Below are 22,234 nucleotides of genomic sequence, written 5' to 3' on the forward strand. Positions count from 1 at the left end.
ACAGGCAGCTGTGCATAGTGATTAATTTTTGCCCCTCCCTATTATCAATCTTGTCAATTAATTTGTAATTCATACGTTCTATGACTTAAGAGCAGTCATCATTCTACACGCAAGACATCTTCACAACTTTGCGCTTTAACTGTGCACTGGATTCACACAGCAAAGGTGAGGCCATTTTGAATGAAAGAGGTTATGATCTCATTAGCTGTTGGGGCGAAAGCGGTATCTAAGTTAGGATTAATTATAAGAAAAATTTTGCAGTCGATTTAACTTCAACAGCAACATATTTAATAGTTGTTTTTTTATGCGCGGTTAAGGATTAAGAGTGTGTCCATAAGAGAACCAGGCAACAGGTGATACAGCTCATATCACCGATTTCGCCCAAACTTAGCATAAATGCTGGGTATGGTGAGCTATTTACTGTGACAAAACATCAGCTTAAAATATTTTATTCCCTTCAAGTTATGGCACCTTTTGCAAAAATGGCCATTTTTCACTCATTTATGCATATTTAATTAGCTGACTTTGATTGACCAGTTCCACAAGAAAAAAAGACTTCAGAAAATAAAATTCACTGCATTATATTCTGTGGTTATTAGGCTTTAAGTACAATAATTCACTTCAACCGTCTGATTTGATTTCTTCTCCTCAAACGGTCTTTTGGAAGGTACACATTTCGTACTGTTGGAAATAGCCTTTAACTAGTGCCCAATATCTCCCATGAGCAACAACTTATATACATTATTCTTACATGGGTAATGAAATCCATCTCTAAACTTCACAAAAATGCCACAAAATGTCTGGGGACTTCAATATTTTATTAGTATTGAGGAACTAAACACACGTGACTTAACGATTTCTTGCTATTTCATCAAAATTCACCGAAACACAGAAGCCATTTATTTGCCTCAATTTGGCATAAAATCGGTACGAAATAGCTAATCAAGCATAAATCTATAGATAACAATCAAAATATTGGCGAAGAAAAGGCAGTTAGGACATTTTTCGGAGCGTTTTCAGAGCCGATATAATTCGGCAATGTTGTGATAGCAAATGTAAAAATAGCAGCGAAAGATTTTCTTCAAAAGCTCGCTCAATTCAACATTTAGGCACATCAAAGTTAAGAAACAAGAAATTAATACTACATACATGCCACTTATCGACACACAGATGCTTTCATTTGAAGGATTTGTTCTTCCTCGCTGCACTTCGATCCTTCGAACGATCTCAATTGACATGTACTGTTGCTTTGAGGCGCGATGAACTTAGCCAATACATCGTGGTTCATTCTTCGTGAAAGGTGTAAACAGGTTGTCAATAAAGTCATTCAAAGAGCTGTTCAAAGTTCACGGAAGGACACTTCTCTCAGCCAGTTTGAATGAAATAAATTTAACTGGAAAATAAACAGCCGCCATGTTGTATTTCTACCTTTGAGCCTGCCGTTTCAGTCAGCGGTACGGCCGTTCACTGGGGCAAGTACGTAGTGTAGTCATCATATAGTTGTTTGACTAAATCCTATATAGGGATATTCATAGAGGGGATACATAGCCTAGCCCTACACAGCTATACACACCTATACATAGCTTAACACAGCTATACACACGCGTGTTCATTTGCTTTTCCTCCGCAACTGTTTGTTTTCGTTGGAATAAGTAGCGGATGGCGTTATCTACCCTCTGAACAACCGGGGCTTGATCTTAGCCTTATAAGTGGTGTGCGTTTCTTGTAAAAGTGAGAATTTTTTTCAACTTCTCCATTGAATTTTTTTGATAAATAGTTGATGAGAAATACACTGGATGCAGTGTAATGTATGCGATGCAATCGGTTTTGATGCTCTGAAATTGAGCTCTGAAATGTCGGAAACCATTAGAAGCCAATGTTCGATTTTTGCCAAAATACACCATAATGATCAAATGTGACCAAATTTTAATTTTTTACCCGTCACTTAGTCACAACGGTTACCATAGCAACGATTGACGTTTTCTTTTGTTCTCAAACAAGCTTGATTTTCTCGAAATCTAGACTGACACTTGGTGTTTATTTTTTGATATGTTAAAGTTTAGTAGATTGACTAACTGTTGACGAAATTTTAGAAAAATCTGCAAGAGCGTTTTCAAGTAAATCAAGAATGAAATTTTCAGAAAAACACCGTTTTAATATAAAATAGGCGCCTTAAAATTGTTTCATATTATTTGAGCACAGTTTCTCTCACTGAAATATAAATACTTACACCATCAAAGACCATTAACTAAAAGCGAAAGACTTTTTGCTTTAATTTGTTAAAATATATCGACTGCCGATTGTAAGAAATTATAAGAAAATACCAAAAACTTCATTCTTGATTTACTCTAAAACGCTCTTACAGATTTTCCTAAAATTTTGAGCACAGGTAGTAAATCTACTGTACTTGAACATATCAAAAAATGAATACCAAGTGTCAGTCTAGATTTCGAGAAAACCAAGCTTGTTTGAAAACAAAAGAAAACGTCAATGGTTGTTATGGTAACCTTTGTGACAAAGTGACGAGTAAAAAATTGAAATTTGGTCATATTTGATCATTATGGTGTATTTTGGCAAAAATCGAACATTGGCTTCCTAGATAATTTTAATTTTCAAAACAACCACCCTTCGGCTAAAAAAACTACATCGAGCCTCCTTAAACCCCGCATTAACACTAAACAAATTTATTGCAAGACTAGGACTACGCAAGACGGCAAAACTTATTAGCTAATGTTTCAACCAGCACAGGTAGTCTTCTGTCTTCTTCGAGGTCAACGCGAGGGAAACCCGTTTTATTTTTTGTTGTTTTCTCTCTCTACATTCACACCTTTATAGATATATGTATATATTTGCTGCGCCATATAGACTGCGTCGCTAAAGGCATTTCGTACGTGAATACTTTGTTCAGTTCAGCACAGACGCTCCCCCAACTAAAGCACTTGCGCAAGAAAGACCACCTGCTACGATTACAAAACCTACCGCGCTATCCACCGGATAGTGATTTATCCCGTGGTAAACGTTATTCTCCAATTTTGCTGAGTTATTCATTTTTTCCCATTTATGCCTCGGGGGTAGGGGAATTTGGTCAAAAAATGTAATCGTTATGCGCGGTATTAATCACTATTTCCGCCAGGGGAGGGGAATTTGAGCAAGCAATAAAAAATACAAATGTCTGGAAAGTAACTGGGAGACGTTGACATTTTGATTTGTTTAACTGTGTAGCGTCTTTTATGCTAAAAATAATTGTTTATGTTCCAAAATGACGCTTAAGGTCATTGCCCTGTTTTGCATTGCGCATTCTTACTGCGCAGAATTTTACGCGTAATTAGCGCGCGCGCGCGAGCACATCAACAAAATGGCGGCTTTTTCTATGCGGCTTAGTCCGCGATCGAGAGAAGTAAATTGTCATTTTCTCCTAAACGAGCCTGGTGACCTATCAATTTTTTCTCATATTTTGGGTGTAGCGATCAAATTCTTTCTGTAAAATGAAAACAGATCAATTCATGTGTTTGAAAAATAAATTATCGCTAAAAAAGTGTACTTTGCTAGTACTCGCAGAGGAATTATAAAGGAATTATATGGAATATACATGGTCGTCCTGCTCCTAAACGAATCTGGTGACCCCCCTTTTTTATTTCAAAATTTAAGTTCCCTTGAAGTAATAAACCAGTAGGCGAAGTTTGGTTAAAAATCTATGTTCAGTTTTATTTCGGGGCAATGACCTTAATGGCGGTATAAAACTGCTCCGACGTTTCGGCAATACTGCCTTCTTCAGGGTGCCACCCCAAAAAAGGCAGTATTGCCGAGACGTCGGAGCAGTTTTATACCGCCATTTAGCGTCATTTTGGAACAATAACAATTATTTTGATTTGGTTGCCGTGCATGCCGACCGTTGAACATAAAAATCAAGTACTCTGTTTCGGTGAAAGTCAAATGGAACAGCATTTTTTCTGGAAAATCTCTTCGGAAATTGACGGAACGTCAGAAATTTTCTTACCATTTGTAAGGTTTCCCAGTTCTAGTCTCCCATCCTTCGGAAAGAAATAACAGGAAACTGAGCTACGAATGGTAAGCGACATCTATTTCGGTTAGTTTGCTAATTTTGGAAAGCTTTCAATTCCAACCGGTTCTCTCCAACAAATGGTAAGCACTCTAGAGTTTGTTCAGCATCACATTGCGGTAAACACGTCAAGCTGTAGCGGAGGAAATTGTTTTCCCTACGACAATTTGAAAATATTCTCATTTTCATCACAAACGCATCCAACGAACACTCGCAGAGGAAAAGCAAATGATCGCGCGTGTGGTCACGCGTGATGGACGCGTGATGCCCAGTGAACGACCGTACCGCTGACTGAAACCGCAGGCTCAAAGGTAGAAATTCAACATGGCGGCTGTTTATTTTCCAGTTAAATTTATTTCATACAAACTGGCTGAGGAAAGGGTCCTTCCGTGACCTTTGAACAGCTCTTTGAATGACTTTATTGACAACCTGTTTACACCTTTCACGAAGAATGAACCACGATGTATTGGCTAAGTTCATCGCGCCTCAAAGCAACAGTACATGTCAATTGAGATCGTTCGAAGGATCGAAGTGCAGCGAGGAAGAACAAATCCTTCAAATGAAAGCATCTGTGTGTCGATAAGTGGCATGTATGTAGTATTAATTTCTTGTTTCTTAACTTTGATGTGCCTAAATGTTGAATTGAGCGAGCTTTTGAAGAAAATCTTTCGCTGCTATTTTTACATTTGCTATCACAACATTGCTGAATTATATCGGCTCTGAAAACGCTCCGAAAAATGTCCTAACTGCCTTTTCTTCGCCAATATTTTGATTGTTATCTATAGATTTATGCTTGATAAGCTATTTCGTACCGATTTTATGCCAAATTGAGGCAAATAAATGGCTTCTGTGTTTCGGTGAATTTTGATGAAATAGCAAGAAATCGTTAAGTCACGTGTGTTTAGTTCCTCAATACTAATAAAATATTGAAGTCCCCAGACATTTTGTGGCATTTTTGTGAAGTTTAGAGATGGATTTCATTACCCATGTAAGAATAATGTATATAAGTTGTTGCTCATGGGAGATATTGGGCACTAGTTAAAGGCTATTTCCAACAGTACGAAATGTGTACCTTCCAAAAGACCGTTTGAGGAGAAGAAATCAAATCAGACGGTTGAAGTGAATTATTGTACTTAAAGCCTAATAACCACAGAATATAGTGCAGTGAATTTTATTTTCAGAAGTCTTTTTTTCTTGTGGAACTGGTCAATCAAAGTCATCTAATTAAATATGCATAAATTAGTGAAAAATGGCCATTTTTGCAAAAGGTGCCATAACTTGAAGGGAATAAAATATTTTAAGCTGATGTTTTGTCACAGTAAATAGCTCACCATACCTAACATTTATGCTAAGTTTGGGCGAAATCGGTGATATGAGCTGTATCACCTGTTACCTGGTTCTGCCCTGTTCTCTCACGGGCACACTCTTAACACAGATTTGATATTTTGTTCAACGCAGGTTTCCAAGAGTCTTTGTATCCCAAGTCCAAATCATGTTCCGACAAATATTTCTGCTCTTGATCCTAACTGCAATGACTCAACCTTCGATTGCGGTAAAAAAATTAATTATTTAAGGTTTCTGCTAAAATGATGCCATTATTAAGGATCTCTTTAAATTACAACAATAACCTGCTGACGTGCATTTCAAGTGTAGAGGAGACTTTATTGCTGAGTTTTAGAGATATTAGGAAGGAATTTTGAGTCTGAAATTTTTTAGCTGTGTCTTAGAAAGGCTAAATGAATACTTATCAAAACGCTCAAAATATAATGAAATCACAGAACAAAACAATTTCTATTATATAACAAAACAAGCTCTTTAGTTTAGCACTTATTTTGCTCGTGATACATTTTTAACAATAATAATCATCTTACATTCAACAAACGCATGTGGAATAATTATTTTAGAAAATTCTCGCCTCGGTTATTGTCGTAGATTTTTTTAATAACCCAAGGTTACTTCCATTTTAAATTTTGAAAAAATTGTCCGAACAGTTCATTTTGACCTCAACGAAGCGATTGGATAAAAAGGCGGCAAAATCCTTGACACGTAGTTCACTTTGTAAGCTGAATAAAAGGCGTGACTAACAGCAAACAGGAAGACATTTTTCGTCTTAAATATTCCTCGCTGAAAGTATTTTGGTTAACGGGAAGATCTGAAATAATTGCATTCACGCTGACCTCAACATAGTACTCATTCATTGTACAAATTAAAAGGGGCGAGAGTATTGTCTACCGTTCCCGCGGCTGACAAAAATTGAAAATTTTATAAGTGGTGAAATGAAACTAAGCTCAGAACCGATCAACAAAAGAAGGGGTCAATTTAAGCTACATGGATAGAGAGAAATGATTGAACTTCGCAGATAATAATTTACTGTTGATGTCTAAGTCATGAAGTATACTACGTGCCACGAAAAATTGCCGCGTCGTCTCTACTATTCATTGAGCTCGTTTCAAAGCTTTGCCCTGCTAAATTCACTAGCGTTCTCCAAATGTGAGGTAAAAGAAAACTTTAAGTAATGACCTGTAGCTACACCTTATTTTATTGTCTAAACCTCGTTGGATCTTCCCGTAAATTGTAATTTTGATTTGTCTTGAGCTTACTGCCGCTTTCAATGTTTAATCTTTTCAGTCGCTTTTGTTATATACATTTACAAACGTTTTCTATTAATTTTTACTTGTTACTGGGGTTAATTGCGACATTTTGTTTCATTTGACGAGAAAACGATCGATATATGCAACGTTTTGTGAAAAACATTCTTGTCATCTAGATGTAAAATGTAAACACATCGCTCTTCCAATTTCTAAAGAAGTTTATTTCAAAGTAGAGTACTATTTCTATTCTCATGTTGAGCAATACTACCTCAGTTCAGTAATTGGCCTTTTATGTGCAGAACCTGAACCAGACTTAGCAAGGAAAAAGTATATAGAACCCTGTTTACATAATTTCTTTTTCTCTTTAGAATCCTGCTGGGCAGTTGACAGGTAATTTGGATCAATACAAAAAGTACCCTGCAGGTACAGGTAGGTACATATTTCAAGCTGTTTATTTTATTCCTTTTACTGTTCTTCTTGTAGCCTGTTCTAGGCGTTCGGTATATTTGTCGACTGTATTTAGGTTAGGAGGCCTTAATTATATTTTTCTCTTAACAGACATCACGGAATTCTCAGCCAAAATGGACTTACGAGGGTTCACTCATCAGAATGGCCGCTTGGTAGTCCAGGAACCTGGGTGGTACTTTATCTACGCCCAAGTGTTCTTCGAAACCTACCCCGAGGCGCATGAATATCACAACCGCGTGGTTCTTGCAGTAAACCATGTTAACTTCGCCCAGATGCAAACAGGACTCGGTGGTGGACAGTCTGATTATGGTACCGTGTACGCCGGAGGAGTGATTCCTCTGCAGCAGGGTGACTACATCAGCTTGAAGACCTTTTATGACAGTTATCTGTGGATGACTGGAGAGCACACCTATTTTGGAGCTTTCAAAATCTGATGAGTAAATAAGCAGAGCACAGAGTTTTCATGTACTCTTGTGCTTAAGCTAATGTAATCTTAAAAGGAAAGAATAAAGCTGAAAATATAAAGGTGGTTAACTGTGAAGCGTGATTAGTCTTTTATTAAATGATACAATTGAATGTCTTTTATAAATATATTTTGACTTCTACGTTTATATAAAATTGGCACCGGCTACAAGAACTTCCCATTTTTCGTTTGAAAATTTTACCCTCAAGTTCGGAAAATGTATACAATCGAGCCACTCACTCTTTAATACCTCAAAAAACTTGTGATTGGTTGTTGAGAAATAGAAAACTTAACTGTGAGACAAATCGAAGACAAACATTAATAACAATAGTGCTAAAGTTAATTTCAGTAAAGTAAAACTGATTTTAATAATAATAATTATAATAATAATAATAATATTTATTAACAATATTTATTATATAATAAAAATAAAAACGATAATAATATCAATTATAATAATGACAATAATATTGATAATAATAATAATAATAATAATAAAATAATAATAATATACAAATAATATAATAATTATAATCATAATTTTTATTGTGCTGATCAGCTAATCTTTCATAGCGCTTTACAATCATTATGCTAAAATAAAAACTAAAATCTAAAAATACTGAGATAAATCAACAGAGCTAAAAAATATCAATACATGCACAAAATAAACTTACATAAGTTAAAAGTCTAAAAACTAGAAATTCCAAGATAAATTTACAGAGCTTAAAAATATAAATATGTGTTTTTAATGAATATAAATATGTGTTTTCAATTAAAATAAATATGTGATTTTTATCAATAGAAGAGACGACGCGACAATTTTTCATGACACGCGGTGTACTCAAACATCGACAGTAAATTATTATCTGCTTATTAACCCTTTCTTTTGTCCTCATTTTCAATAAAATAAAGACTTTGTTGGTAATCAACTTTATTGCGAATAAACGCTGTTTCCATTTGTTAAAGTTTTAGTTTTTTGGCAAAACGTTAGGACACGATTAGCAAAGAAAAATGTGTTAACTTAGCCGTTGACTAACTGATCAGTATTAGCACACTTTGTGCATTCAGCTTTACACAAATTTGCACAATGTAATTTCCATTTCCTCCTTTGTGATATTTTCTCTCCTTAATCGGATGCAAAAAGGAATTTAAAAATACTCCTGTTTCTTTTCGCCATGATTTGTAAATCCACGTTTAAAAATAGCGGCCAAAAGCATATCAGAACATTCAGACTTTTTTTTACACCAAGCTTGAAACGCGTTTATCGCGCTCTTTGGTAAGGAGTTCTAAAGCATTCGCTTTTATAATTCCCAACGAGCATTTTCGCAAAATTCAATAGATTTTTGATACCTTTTCAGAAGTATTGAAAATACTCAATACTTCAGTTCGCCAGAACGAACAACCGCTAGGTTAATTATAACGTACGTGATTTCCTCTTTCAACCTAAAACAAATTAATTCATCTATTTGTACACCAGGCAACAAAACATTGTTGTAGGTAAAAATACTTAGTTAAAAAAGGATTCAATCATAGTTAAATATTTTTTCAACAAAATTTTTTGTCTCCTTTTTGGCGGTCAAAGGCAGCTGAACACAGTTAGGAGAATAACTGTTTTAGTATAATTTTCATAGATGAATATCAAGAAAGTAAAGGAATACGAAGAACCACAAAATTAAGATTGGACTAAAACATGCAAACCGCTAACAGAAGTGTTGGCTGGCATAAATTTAAACCAGTTTTATACATCGATTGCGAAATAATTTACACATAAGATGGGAAATAACAAAGAACAAAAGAAAAAGTTCGAGAAAGACATCATTTGGTACCTTAGTTCGATCGTTGTTGGGGTTGTAAATATAATAATTCTGGTTATCGTTTTGAAATGAGTAGCTACAGTCCTAAGAGAAACATAATTATTTCGGCCACTCGATCTCATCGGTTTGTAAATGTCTAAAAGCCGAGCTTATCGACCCGGTGACGAGAATATCCGATTCTCATATTTACATCTGGAAATTATGGCAAAAAATCTTTCCACCGAGTGTTATTCATGATTTTATGTACCAAGCTATATTCATCTGTCATTCTTCACGTGAACGTGATGTAACTCAATGGTAAGTATTGGTAAGACCTAAGGCATGGGGCAAAGCAATGAAAACGGTGTTAACGGATTATTGTTATTTATTCTAGGAGAACTTACTGACTGTTTTAATCTTTGTGTATTCAGCTATATATGAATTTGCATAATTGTCTTCGTGTTACCTCTCTTTTTCGTTTTTCTCTTTGTTTCTTTTTTTTTTTAGTCAGAAACATCTTTCGCACCGTTTACTCTTGTAAAGAAATAATGATGTTTTTACTAGTTGCATTTTAAAATCGGGTTGGGATACAGAAAAAGACAAAACAGTGTTCACTTTGCTGTTTAATGACAAAAGTGATAGAGTGATTTGATTTAACCCGTGAAACAATATCTACCAGTTTGTACGTAATAGTCGAAATGAAACAAAAGAAAACAATGAAATTTGTTTCTAATAGTATCTAAAAGTGTAATAACTATTTCACTGGTTAACTGAAATCACTCTATATTCATGCTCTGACACTTAAATAAATTGATTTGGTTTTATTCATTTTATAGCAGCTTTGGCCATTTTTGTCAAGATAGGCTACAATTGAAGTTTTTCTTTCACGAGGGGCTCGGAAGTCTCTTTTGCCGTAAGGTTAGCCAGTTTAAATGGCAAAAAAAGGTTAAGATTATAGTATTAAGTTTTCAAAAAAACCTTGGGACACAGAAAACAAAGCAAATTTTGATGACTTAGCTGTAAACTGACTTCCTTGATCAATATTTTCCACAGGATGTGTATTCAGCTTCAATCAGATTTGTTCATGAATTTTCATGTGAAAAACAAAGCGAGTTGCGAAAACTGTAAACACTTGCTCAATCAACAGGAATACAAAAGTTGGGAAAACCTCCTCCATCTTCCTCTAAGCCCCCAGTTACACTAATGTGTTTGCGTTGATAAATTTTTGTCGGTTCTATTACGGCGCAGTTTTTCATATGTCATAAAATTAACCCTAAGCTTAACTGCACTCCACTCAAATGTGTGCGTTTCGCACGTAGCCATTTTGTGGAGAACCGCATGCTCGCGCTTTTAAGTTATAGAGATCGCACGGATTTACCTGCTTTGTTACAAAGACAACATCTTAATTGAATAACATCGAGACGTAAATGTAGAAAGTTTGCAAATACTGATCAAGTCAGAACAAACAACCTCTAATGGTTTCCTCTTTCAGCTAAAAATAGTTAAATTCTTTATGTTCTGCGCAACAACATAACCATTGACAGTAAAAAAAGTCGAAGTTACTAAAAGTATATTGAATCGAGTTGTACACTTTAATTTGTGTGTTTAAATGTTCATTTTCTTTGACAATCATGGGCAGCTGAGCATAGCGATTTTTTTTTCACCCCTCCTTACTATCAATCTTTTCAATTAATTTGAAATTCATAAGTTCTATCACTTAAGAACAGTTACCTAAGAATCATTCTACACGCAAGACATCTTCAGAACTTTGCGCTTTTAACTGTGCACTGGATTTATACAGCAAAGGTAAGACCATTTTGAATGAAAGAGATCGTGATTGCATTGGGTTTTAGGGAAAAAACGATATCCAAATTAAAATTAATTTTGAGAAAAATGTTGCAATCGATTCAATTTCAGCCACAAAAGATTTTCTAGTTGTTTATATACGCGTGTAAAACAAGGAACTTCTTGTGGCCAAACCTGTAATTCGTTCTTTATCGTTCCCAGATTGAGAGAACAAAGCCGTTTAGTTGGCGCGTTTTCTGAAACAAGCTGTTATCAACCCTGTAAACTAAAAATATAGCTTAAGCTAGAACATATGTGACAAGTTCAATATTTAACACAGATTTGATATTTTGTTCAACGCAGGTTTCCAAGAGGCTGTGTATCCCAAGTCCAAATCATGTTACGACAAGTATTTCTGCTCTTTGATCCTAACTACAATGACTCAACTTTCGCTTACGGTAAAAAATTATTTATTTAAATCTTTCTGTTAAAATATTGGCATTTTTAAGGATTCCTTAAAACTTATAAAAATAAGACAAAATAATATAAATATTCTTTGTCGCCACGATGGAAGATGAAAAACACTCGTCCTTTCAATTTCTGTTTAAAATAAAACTCCGGTTATTAACGCTGATAACTGGACATTTGAGAACTGAAAGCAAGTTCTATTTTAGAAATAGAGTTTTATTTCCATTTTTATGTTGGGTAACTTTCTCAGTTCTGTAACTGACCTTGTATGTGCAGAACGTGAACCATACTTAGCAAGGAAAATATATAAAGTACCATGTTAACATAGTTTTTTTTCTCTCTTAAGAATGCTGCTAGCCATGGGCAACTGTCAGGAAATTTGGGTCAATCTCAAAAATACCCCGCAAATACAGGTACATATTTCAAGCTATTTAATTTATTCCTTTAAGGCTTTTGTTGATTCTTTCCTCCAACATTTGTCGGCAGTACGTTAAATGGCATTAAAGTTGACCTTAGCTATATTTTTCTTTTAACAGAAATCACGGATTTTTCCGCCGATGGAACATTGCAAGGGTTCACTCATCAGAATGGCCGCTTGACAGTGCAGGAACCCGGAGTGTACTTTATTCACGCTCAGGCGTTTTTCGAAACCTACCCCGAAGCGCCTGAATATCACAACCGCGTGGTTCTCGCAGTAAACCATGTTAACTTCGCCCAGATGCAAACGGGACTCGGTGGTGGAAAGGCTGATTATGGGAGCGTGTACACCGGTGGAGTGATTCGTCTGCAGCAGGGAGACTACATCAGCTTGTTAACAGCCTATGACAGCTATCTTTGGATGGCTGGCAAACACACCTTTTTTGGAGCTTTTAAAATCAGTGAATAACGAGTGCGAGTCATGTCTGACACGGAGTTTTCATGTACTATGGTGTTCAGGCTAATGTAATCTTCTTAAGAGAAACGAATAAAGCTGAATGAGTTAACTGTGATGTCTGATTAGAATTTAATTTTTTCTATAAATTCGCCTCAACGTTTATAAAAAAAATTGGCACTGGCTACAAGAACATTCCAAATTTTCGTTTTAACATTAATTACCCCCAAGTTCGGTAGATTTATACAACCGAGTACTATTTCACTCTTAAAGCATGGCTTTCACTAGCGACGAAAGCACAAGCGCAAGCATAATAATTAAGTTATGCCAAGTGAAAACAGACATCGACATAAGCATAAGCACAAGCATAAGAACAGGATGTTTACAAGTTACAAGGCTCTGTTCTCGACTCCTAAATTAGGGTCTGAGTTCACTTATAACATTCAATCTCTACGATAAATCAGAAGATGTCAAACATTTCACTCCAGAAATCATATAGATCTTAAAAGATTGAATTTGTAAATTAAAAACAGCATAAACTCCACTTTAACGATTTAAACAATCCACAAAATTAAAAGTTTCAACACACTTGTAACTCTTATCTTTACAACAGAAACAAAACATCCAAACAACCTCGGAAAACGTTTTAGTGCGGCCTCCTCCATTTTGTTCATATGCTCAGACGCGATGGGAATTTGGAGCGAGTGCTTTTATTGGCCAGACACGGCCAGACGTAGTGAATGTCCTTGTGTTTATGCCGTGTTTCGTTTCTACACGGCATAAAGCGAACGCACGTACATGAAAGGGAAAAATTATGATCCTTGCGCTTGTGCTTGCGTCGCTAGTAAAAACAAGGCTTAATGACTCAAAAAAAAAAACTGTGATTTGTTAATGACAAATGGGAAATTAAACTGTGAGACTTAAATCAACGACGAATATTAATATTAATAACTAAGAGCCATATAAGGTTCTGATTTTGTAGCAGTCTTAATGTAATTGCGGTAAAGTAAAAGTTATTTTCAATACAAAAAAACCTGTGTTTGTAATCAATTTTATTGTGAATTGACGCGGTTTCCAATTGTTGAAGTATTAGCTTTTGGCAATACGTTAAGACACGGAAAACGCCAAGAAAAATGTGTTAACTTAGCTGTTGTCGGCTGACTGATCAGTATAATCACACTTTGTGTATTCAGCTTTACACAAATTTGCACAATTTACTTTTTGTTTCTTTCTTTCGTAATATTTTATCTGCTAAATTGGATACAAAAAAAGAATTATAACACTTCCCGTAACCCTCGGTCATGATTTGTGAAACCCACGTTAAGAAATAGGGCGGCAAAATATTCAGACTTTTTCTGACGCAAAGCCTGACACGTGTCTCTCGCGCTCTTTGGCAAAGGAATTCTAAAGCACTTCCTTTTATAATTTCCAATGAGCATTTTCACAAAAATCAACAAATTTTCGATACATTTTCAGGAAAAAGGAATAAAGAAGCTTACTGAAAACCATTAAATGCTAAATACATTTATGCAATAACGTCAGTTCACCCAGAACAAACAACCGCCACGTTAGTTATAACATTTTAATTCATACATTTGTACACCAGACAGCAAATCAATGTTACAGTTAAAAAAATCTCAGTAAAAAAAGAATTCAATCAGAGTGAAATACTATTTCAACAAATAAGCAAAAATGTATTTTTCCTTTTTGGTAGTCAAAGGAAGCTGAACACAGTAATTATTAGCGCCCCTCCTTTCCATCAATCTCTTTAATTAGTTTCTTAATTAATGCGTTCTTTGACTTAAGATCAGTTACCTATGTATCTATCATTCTACACTCAGTCAAACTGCATTTGAGGCGGTTGTAACGATCCACCGAGTTGATAAAACGAAGGTAAGACCATTTTAAATGAAATATTGTGCAATCGTATGGGCACTCAGGGCAGGTTAATTAAGTGAAAAATGTCGCTGTTGATTCCATCTCCGCCGCATTAGATTTTTTAGTAGTTTAGAGTATATGAGCGGTAAAAAGAAATGTCTTACATGCGGCCATACCTGTAGTCCGTTTTCTTCTGATCCCCGATTGTGAGAACTACGCTACTGAAGTTTTCTCCACCATCCAAGAGTCTTAAAGAAATCCGTTTAGACCAGTAGATAGAAAATAGAATGACTAAACTTTTAAATGTGACAAGTTCAATATATCACAAAGTTTTAATGTTTTGTTTAACATAGGTTTTCAAGAGGCTGTGTACGCGAGGTCCAAATAATGTTCCAAAAAGAAGTTCTGTTTGTGGTCCTAATTTCAATGGCTCATGTAACGTTTGCGGTAAAAATTTTATTAATTCAATCTATTCTACCTTTTTACTCGTGAATGTAATGAAACGAGTATGGTTATGGAAAGTGATATGCAAATTTTCACTCGGTCAGTCGGTCGGTCGATGGGCTGTTATTTTTAATTTATGAATAATAATTTATGCATTAAATTATGGGCTGTTAACTTTAATTTATGAATAATAATTTATGCATTAAATTATAAATTTATTTTCCTTGTTTTTTTTTAACTTTTTGTTTCACACTTCTGAGGTTTGAACCGGCGACTCCTAACATCAACTATGGTTTTGAAGACCAAACCCCTAACCGCTCGACCACTTCGGCGAATAATCATTTGGGTTGAAAATTAGCATATAGATTTCTTTGTGTTATTCTTACCCGCTGACCGATACCGTAGGTTCAAAGTTTAATGGCTTGTATGTATAAAAGCTTCTTCGAATGGCTCGATTTATAGCTCTTAAGAATTTCACATGACAAATAGAAGAAATAATCTTAGAGAAAATATGAAAATCTTCGAAGCACTGAACTGATATTCCGTGTTTTGATGGAATTTATTAGATTTTCCAGGCACGAACTGTGGACTGCGACTCTGTTGGGTATTAAAAAGTTGATTTCAGGACAATTGTTTGAATAAAGTCCAATTTTAGCAGTCTCTGAATGTTTTATAGTTCCAAGCGTATTGTATGATAATCGATAGTCATGATACGTAAATAATTTATCGTAAAAAAGCTCGCCAACGAGCTGAGATTTTTGCCTTTATAATATCGCCTTATATACTTGATTTGCATCTCTAATAGATTCGTAAAAAAAAGGAGTAAGAAAAAAAGACGTCGTATATTAAATAGATTCGTAAAAAAAAACTTGAGAGCTTTGGAAGGTGGCCAGCGTAGTCATACGCGTGTGACAGGGGGAACGAGTTGTGCCAACTCAAAAGAATCCCAGAGCAATTTCAACTCGAGAGCTCAATATTCTCAATGCTTATAGACAATTAATCAGAGAGATAGGTTGTAGTGTCTGAAAATGCCACCTAAAAAATTTTAATCACGACTTTTATCGCTTTTTTCGAAAGTAGGCGTAAAATTGTAAATAGAGCTAAACATTGCGCTTCACAATGATTCATATATTTCATATTTTTTCGAAATCGCGCAAGTCTACCTACTTCTTACGGTTTGGATATCGGATATGGGACATTTTCAAAAGGAATGAGGGCTAAAGCCTCTCATCAAACATCAAAAAAGAAGCAATTTCTTTATATGAAGTCTTGTCTTTATTTTACGCATAAATTATACCATCTAAAAAGAAATTCCAAGATATTTTAAAATTCCTCTTGTAGATTTCGATGAAACTCCACAGAGCTGAAGGCAAACACCCAAGGTTACGTAGCGTGGAGGATCTCGAGAGAAAATGCGGTTACGGGCTGAAATTGATTCACAGCAAAAACCTGTGTGACGTCATTGTCACGTGATATTCATTCCGATCTCCCAAAAATTTATATCATATTGCAGTTCAGTTATGTGTAATCCATGTTATATAGTGGATATGTCATTGACATGAATCCCTTTAAGTATGAGGGTTTCAAAGTTGATAGGTATCGCTAGAAAAAAACTGGGTCGAGCCACCTTAATTGTATTACTTTAATTTTAAAATTTTGTGTTGTAACTAGTTTCGGCCAAATCAGTTAATTAAATAGCTAGCTATTGCTTAATTGTATTTTCTCAATTGTAAATAGCTGAAGGAATTTTTACTACTTTTAAATAAAATTACATAACCATTTCTAGGGTCTTCAAACATACTCTCGCGACATATAAGTAGATCAAGTAAAGTCTATCGTATGTCATTTGTTCGTGATCTTAAGAAATGCCAGGGTGGCAGGGTGTTAGAGGCCTATTATCAGAAGTGTGCCCTTAAATGGGGGTTTATTAAAGGCATTTATTCGATCTCTTTGAAAAGATTTTTACTGTAAATACAGATGCAATGTTATCTTTATCCTATCTCTAACAGTTATTTCTAGCCTCAAAACGAACTATATTAAACCTCCTGTACTTGTTCCTGAAAGTGCAGAAAAAAATATTAATTACTTATGCTTGGCAGATTATAAAGATATAACATATATCACATGTTAACATGTTTTGTTTTCTCTACAGAGTCCTGTAGGACAACTGTCAGGTACTTTGGGCCAATTTCGCAAGTACCCCGCAAATACTGGTAACTATTTTAAGTCATTTATTCAAGGAATTAGTTGATAATCTTCAGAATTTGCTAGCTGTAACACAGCCCATGTTTATCGCATTTTAATTTTTTCACTGTATTTTTGGCAGAAATCACCGATTTTCAGGCAGACCAAACGTTCCAAGGGTTCAGCCATGATAATGGCCGCTTGAAAGTACAAGAAGACGGATCGTACTATGTATACGCCGAAGTGTTTTTTGAAAGCTACAACACAACGGCTCTTCACAACGGTGTGGCTCTAATGGTAAACAGTGCTCAGCTCAGCCTGATGCAAACGGGACTCGAAGGAAGAGCAGATTATGGCAGCTTGTATACCGGTGGGGTGACCCAACTGCAGCTGGGCGATTACATCAGTTTGGTGACCGTTTCTGACAGCTACCTGTGGGTTTCAGGTGCACACACCTTTTTCGGAGCATATAAAATAATACAACAAGAGGATGAATGTGAGTCAAAGTGATAACTTAGGAGTCGAGCAATGTGTAAGACAAAGTTTCAATGCACTTTTTTGTTCAGGCTTATGTAACTGCTGAATTAAAAGAAATCAATAAAGCTGACGATATAAGGTGTGCTGTGATGCATTACTAGGCTATAAACAAACCTAAAACGTTTTAGGGTCATATTTTTATACGTTTTGTCTCCTTTTGTTTGTTTTAACACGGTTACCTCCAAGCTCGAACTGAGTACTTGTTAAGAAGCAAGCTGTGACTGAATTTACAAATGCAAGCCGACAACAACAACAATCTTATTTGAAAAAAGTCGATTAAAAAAGGGATTGGAATAGAAAATAGAGAATACATGGTACAAAATCATCCATTCTGGGCCGCAAGTTACGCAGTGGAACATCCAAAACAAAGGAAGGTGAAGCTTGACTGGTGGAAGTCGCTTTGTTCCGAATGTCCCACTGCGTATACCTTGCGTCCCAAAAGAAAAAAAAAACTTGTGTCCCAGCATGGCTGATTTTGTACCATGGGACGTACCGGATCGTGCAAATGGCCTATTTTCGACACATAGTCATCATCAGGATAAGTTTTTGCACCTTTTTTTTAAATAAGTCAATAATTGTATTCAGTTTGTCGACTAGCATGGGACAAAGAACAAAGAAAAATCTGAGTCCCAGTCAGGAGTCGAACCCACGACCTTCCACATAGCAGTCACTGAGCTACAGGAGACTTATGGAGAGTTATTACCATACTTGAATTAATGTAAGGGCCGTCCCCAGGGATGGTTAACCTAAAACAATTGGATTTCTTGTCCCCGTTTTCTGTGAGCAACGGTCAATCGGCTGCGCGTCGTTGATGATTCGCTTATAAAAAACTCGGACGGTGGCGGTTGATTATTCCTCTCTCGCCGAGAAAGGTTTGACAGGTTTTCTTCGTATAAAAAGAAGACGCCAGTATATAAATAATATAAATCGTCGTGCCAAGAATCCAAGAAGTTTCAAATGAAGATGTGAATGTCAAGTTGGTGTGAAACCTAAATGTAAAAGATACAAGGTTAAAATTTAAAAATTTGGACTAGTTTACAACGAACTTCTGGAAATTTGGGCTGAGGTAAATTTTTGAACATGAAATAAATTCTAAAGAGCAACTTTTCAACAGCCATTATGGTTCAAATCACTCATAACTGTTGGGAGTCAACCCATATTTCTCAAGACTGGACAGCACAGGGAATACCAAAAGTGAAACATTTGCTGAAATAGAACTCCAATGTCTATCTTTCCCTCTCGGAACTTCAGATTACGTTTGACTTTCGCCCGTGGCCACTGAAATACTATGGAGCTATTGCAGCCGTTAAACAACAATCGAAATCCTCCAACGTTACCAACAATAAAACCAACTATCATCCCTCTTTACGCAATTCCTGCAATGTGCGATGCCTGCCTGGCGATGTATATTTGACGTCAAAGCGCTCAACCTGAAGTTTGGCAGGAAGTTCAAACATTGTTTAAATACCTGGCACTCCTTGTTAATTTTGTATTGGCTCGTTTTTCGAAATGCCTGTTTGTACCGCACCATTTTGCACAAACTAAATTCCAAGAGATGGTAAAATTTGAGCTCATTGATGTCACGCATACATCGCCAGGCTGCTAAGCTACTCCAAGATGGCGGCGGCCGGTTCTCAATTTTTGGACTATTTCAGACAAGTATGTGATAGGGTATGTCTTTGGAAGCTGAAACTTTGGTGAATAATATATCTTTGAACTACCTTTTCGTTATCTTGGGGGGAAAAAAGTGCCATTTTGGAATGAACTCTCCTTTAATGAAAATTGGGATTAAAAGACAACTAAAAGTGCTCTTTTTGCGAAAAGACCTGATAAATGATCCACATCTTCTGGTCTTGTGATTTTGTATCATCTCTTTGGAAGCGAGAAACTGCATGGCTTTGCAAAGCATGTATAACAAACTGATAATATTGACGGAATGACTGTGAGGCCAGACCAATTAAAATTTTTCCGCACAGTGAATTTGTGTTGTCTTTTGACTCGCTACCACATTTGAATATGCAAATTGAAAGAATCTCTACCGAACATGAACAATTTTCTGTTTTTCGTGAAATCCCAAAAAAAGAACGCAGAAGGTAAAGCCGCGAAAAATAGGAATCTCTTGCAGCATATATACAGTCTATATAAATTAAAGTGTAATAGCATAAGTTTATTTCTTAGTTCGTCCTTTTAATGTACAGTTATTATAGATCCCTCTCCTAATTTTAGTTGTATCATCTTTAGCTCTGTTAGTTTATTTCTTAGTTTTTCTCTTTTATTGTACTGCATTTTTTCGTCACGCATTATACTTAACAAATAAGCCTAAGCATGTTTTATACTGTCATAAAACACGAGGATTGAGAAACGAGGGTGTAGAAAACATGAGCCGCAGGCGAATGTTTCACATTTCTCGAGTGTCTCAAATGCCCGGATGTTTTATGAAAACGCTTAGCTCCCTGCTTATGATATAGATTTTAGACACCGCGAGTGAAAAGTTCAATTAAAAATATGTACAACAAGAGGAGTAAAAAAGAGAAAAGAGAAATATTTACGGGAAGACCAAAACTGAACATTTCATTCAGTATTCGACGTAAATAAGGCTAAGCATTTCAGGTAAGTTTGTTACCTTTTAATCTTGATTTGTCTTTTGAACTTCGATAACTTCACCGACTGCACCGAGTGCAATTCATCCAGCATAATATAGTAGTCTCGATGACATCCGTCCCTTGCTTCGTTCGACTTGAACAAGGCGTAAATTTCAGAAAAGCTATGCTTCGGATATTCCCGTAAACCTAAATTGTTGTCACAATCAAGTTCCAGCAGAATAGACGATTTAAGAGGAGATTGTCGAAGAAAATCTTCGAAAGAAAACTCTCTCGCTCGCTTTCCTTGCGAGTTTCATTCAACTCAAGCAGTGGACACCGCGCCACAATTTTTCCCGCCTCACTTCGCTTACATCAAAATGAAATGTCCAGTGGATTTATACTTAAAAAGGAATTTAATAAAACAATTATTCCATTCTCCCTTGTTGGATACGAGTGGTTATAGCCAACGAACAGTCAACGACGCGCGAAGCACTCGAGGAAAGCTGACGAAAAACAATAAAACATGAATTTTCTATGTTTTATACTCTGATAAAACATAGGTTTTTAGCCAATCAGAGCGCGCGTAGACTCCTATCTATATTATAAAAGCAACTAATTATGGGTCCCGCTTAAAATTTTAGTTTTATCATCTTTAGCTCTTTTTTTTTTGGTTGAGTGATGTTGTTGTTTTTCTACCTTTACTTTTCCTTCCCTATTATAATTTGAAATTTGTAACCTTTTTTGTTTTGTTTTTTCTTGCATCTAAAAAAAACCTTGGTGTAAAACAGCCAAGGGAAGCTAGTTAGGAATTATTTTATGTATAAATTCATGTATGCCCGCATGCATACAAACCATGAAATTACTTGGCTCACTTATAATTATAAAATTCAATTGCCAACCTCATTAAATTCCTGTGCAATCGCAAAAGTATTTGATGGACTTCTTTTGTGCTCATGACGAATAAGTCGATCAAAGGGATCTTCTGTCACCATTTTATCTTAGTTCGTCTTTTCGTCTCCGTTGCAAAACATCCAACATATGGCTAAGTCCTCATGTCAGGGGCACCCAACAGACCGGTTCGGTGAATATCTGTTCGGAAGACCTATTATTATCTACGATTTTCGGATAAAAGTGTGACGAAAAACTGGAGTTCTCTTTATTTCAAACTTTCGTGACATGGGGAAGGTAATGCCTATTGTTTTCGGAGAGAGAAAAATGTCGCTTTGGGTTTGAAAAAAGGCCAGCTGCGATTTTCGAGTTGGCAACAGCGACTCGTAAATTCGGGTAATAATATTTCGTTCCGTAAAATTTTCTGAAGTCTGAAAGTTTAGCTAGCGTATCCAATTTTCTTAGTGACGTAATATATGAAATAATTCATATATGTAAACTGCGGGTGAGATGCAAGGTGAAAAATGATCCTCGCAATGAATTGCAATTAAACAAATTGCAAAGAAAGAACCAGAAAAAAATCTGGCTTCAACGGGATTTGAACCCGTTTCATATACTTTACGTCATTCTATTCCTTTCACGGGAAAATATGAACTCACAATTGACCTCGCTCTCAATGTGTGGCTTCAATGCTTCCGCATCGCACCGGTATCGAGGAGGTCACGGGTTCGAATCCCGTTGCAGGCAGCATTTTTTCTGGTTCTTTCTTTGCAATTTCTTTAAGATCATTTCTTCATTTTACAATTTTCTTAGTGTTTAAAAATTAGCCTTTAAATCACACAATAAGAACACTTCAAAACATAAAGACGGTGTTCTGACACCTAACTATTGTATTTCTTTGTTTTGGAGTCAGTAGTTAGCTAAAGTGTATTGTTTGGTCTTTGTATTGACTCTTGTGTACCGGTACACGAAGACAGAACCCAAAATGGCGAGGCTCTGTCCTTGCACCACACAACAGCTAAAAAATGGTTGCTAATAAACAAAGGACGTACATGTACAATGAACATTCCGGCCTTTTTCACCAATACACCACCGCGGAGACAAAGAGCCCATCATGTATTCAAAAGTTGTTGATGCATACTAACGCTGGATATTCAAATTATAAGGCGGTGTCATACGTTATATTACAAGCGCGCCAAAACCAAGTGACATACATTACAGT

General features: G+C 35.9%; 3 protein-coding genes across 3 annotated transcripts; all 3 read left to right on the forward strand.

Moving 5' to 3' along the window:
- The first annotated feature begins 101 nt into the window (after positions 1 to 101).
- On the forward strand, positions 102 to 7,642 carry LOC144637263 (tumor necrosis factor ligand superfamily member 11-like). Its single transcript, XM_078496389.1, has 3 exons — positions 102 to 165; positions 7,020 to 7,080; positions 7,210 to 7,642. The coding sequence occupies exon 3, from the start codon at positions 7,233 to 7,235 to the stop codon at positions 7,551 to 7,553; it is 321 nt and encodes a 106-aa protein (XP_078352515.1). The 5' UTR covers positions 102 to 165; positions 7,020 to 7,080; positions 7,210 to 7,232; the 3' UTR covers positions 7,554 to 7,642.
- Positions 7,643 to 9,690: 2,048 nt separating this feature from the next.
- Positions 9,691 to 12,599, forward strand: LOC144636949 (uncharacterized). The gene is made up of 5 exons (XM_078496144.1): positions 9,691 to 9,703; positions 11,098 to 11,181; positions 11,524 to 11,618; positions 11,975 to 12,041; positions 12,165 to 12,599. The coding sequence occupies exons 1-5, from the start codon at positions 9,691 to 9,693 to the stop codon at positions 12,512 to 12,514; spliced, it is 609 nt and encodes a 202-aa protein (XP_078352270.1). The 3' UTR covers positions 12,515 to 12,599.
- A 1,723-nt stretch (positions 12,600 to 14,322) lies between these two features.
- LOC144636656 (uncharacterized) lies at positions 14,323 to 17,604 on the forward strand. Its single transcript, XM_078495847.1, has 4 exons — positions 14,323 to 14,392; positions 14,731 to 14,824; positions 16,974 to 17,034; positions 17,148 to 17,604. The coding sequence occupies exons 2-4, from the start codon at positions 14,765 to 14,767 to the stop codon at positions 17,513 to 17,515; spliced, it is 489 nt and encodes a 162-aa protein (XP_078351973.1). The 5' UTR covers positions 14,323 to 14,392; positions 14,731 to 14,764; the 3' UTR covers positions 17,516 to 17,604.
- The last annotated feature ends 4,630 nt before the right edge of the window (positions 17,605 to 22,234 follow it).

Source organism: Oculina patagonica, chromosome 13, assembly GCF_052425735.1.
Source record: "Oculina patagonica isolate OP01 chromosome 13, crgOcupat, whole genome shotgun sequence".
Lineage (NCBI taxonomy): Eukaryota > Metazoa > Cnidaria > Anthozoa > Scleractinia > Oculinidae > Oculina > Oculina patagonica.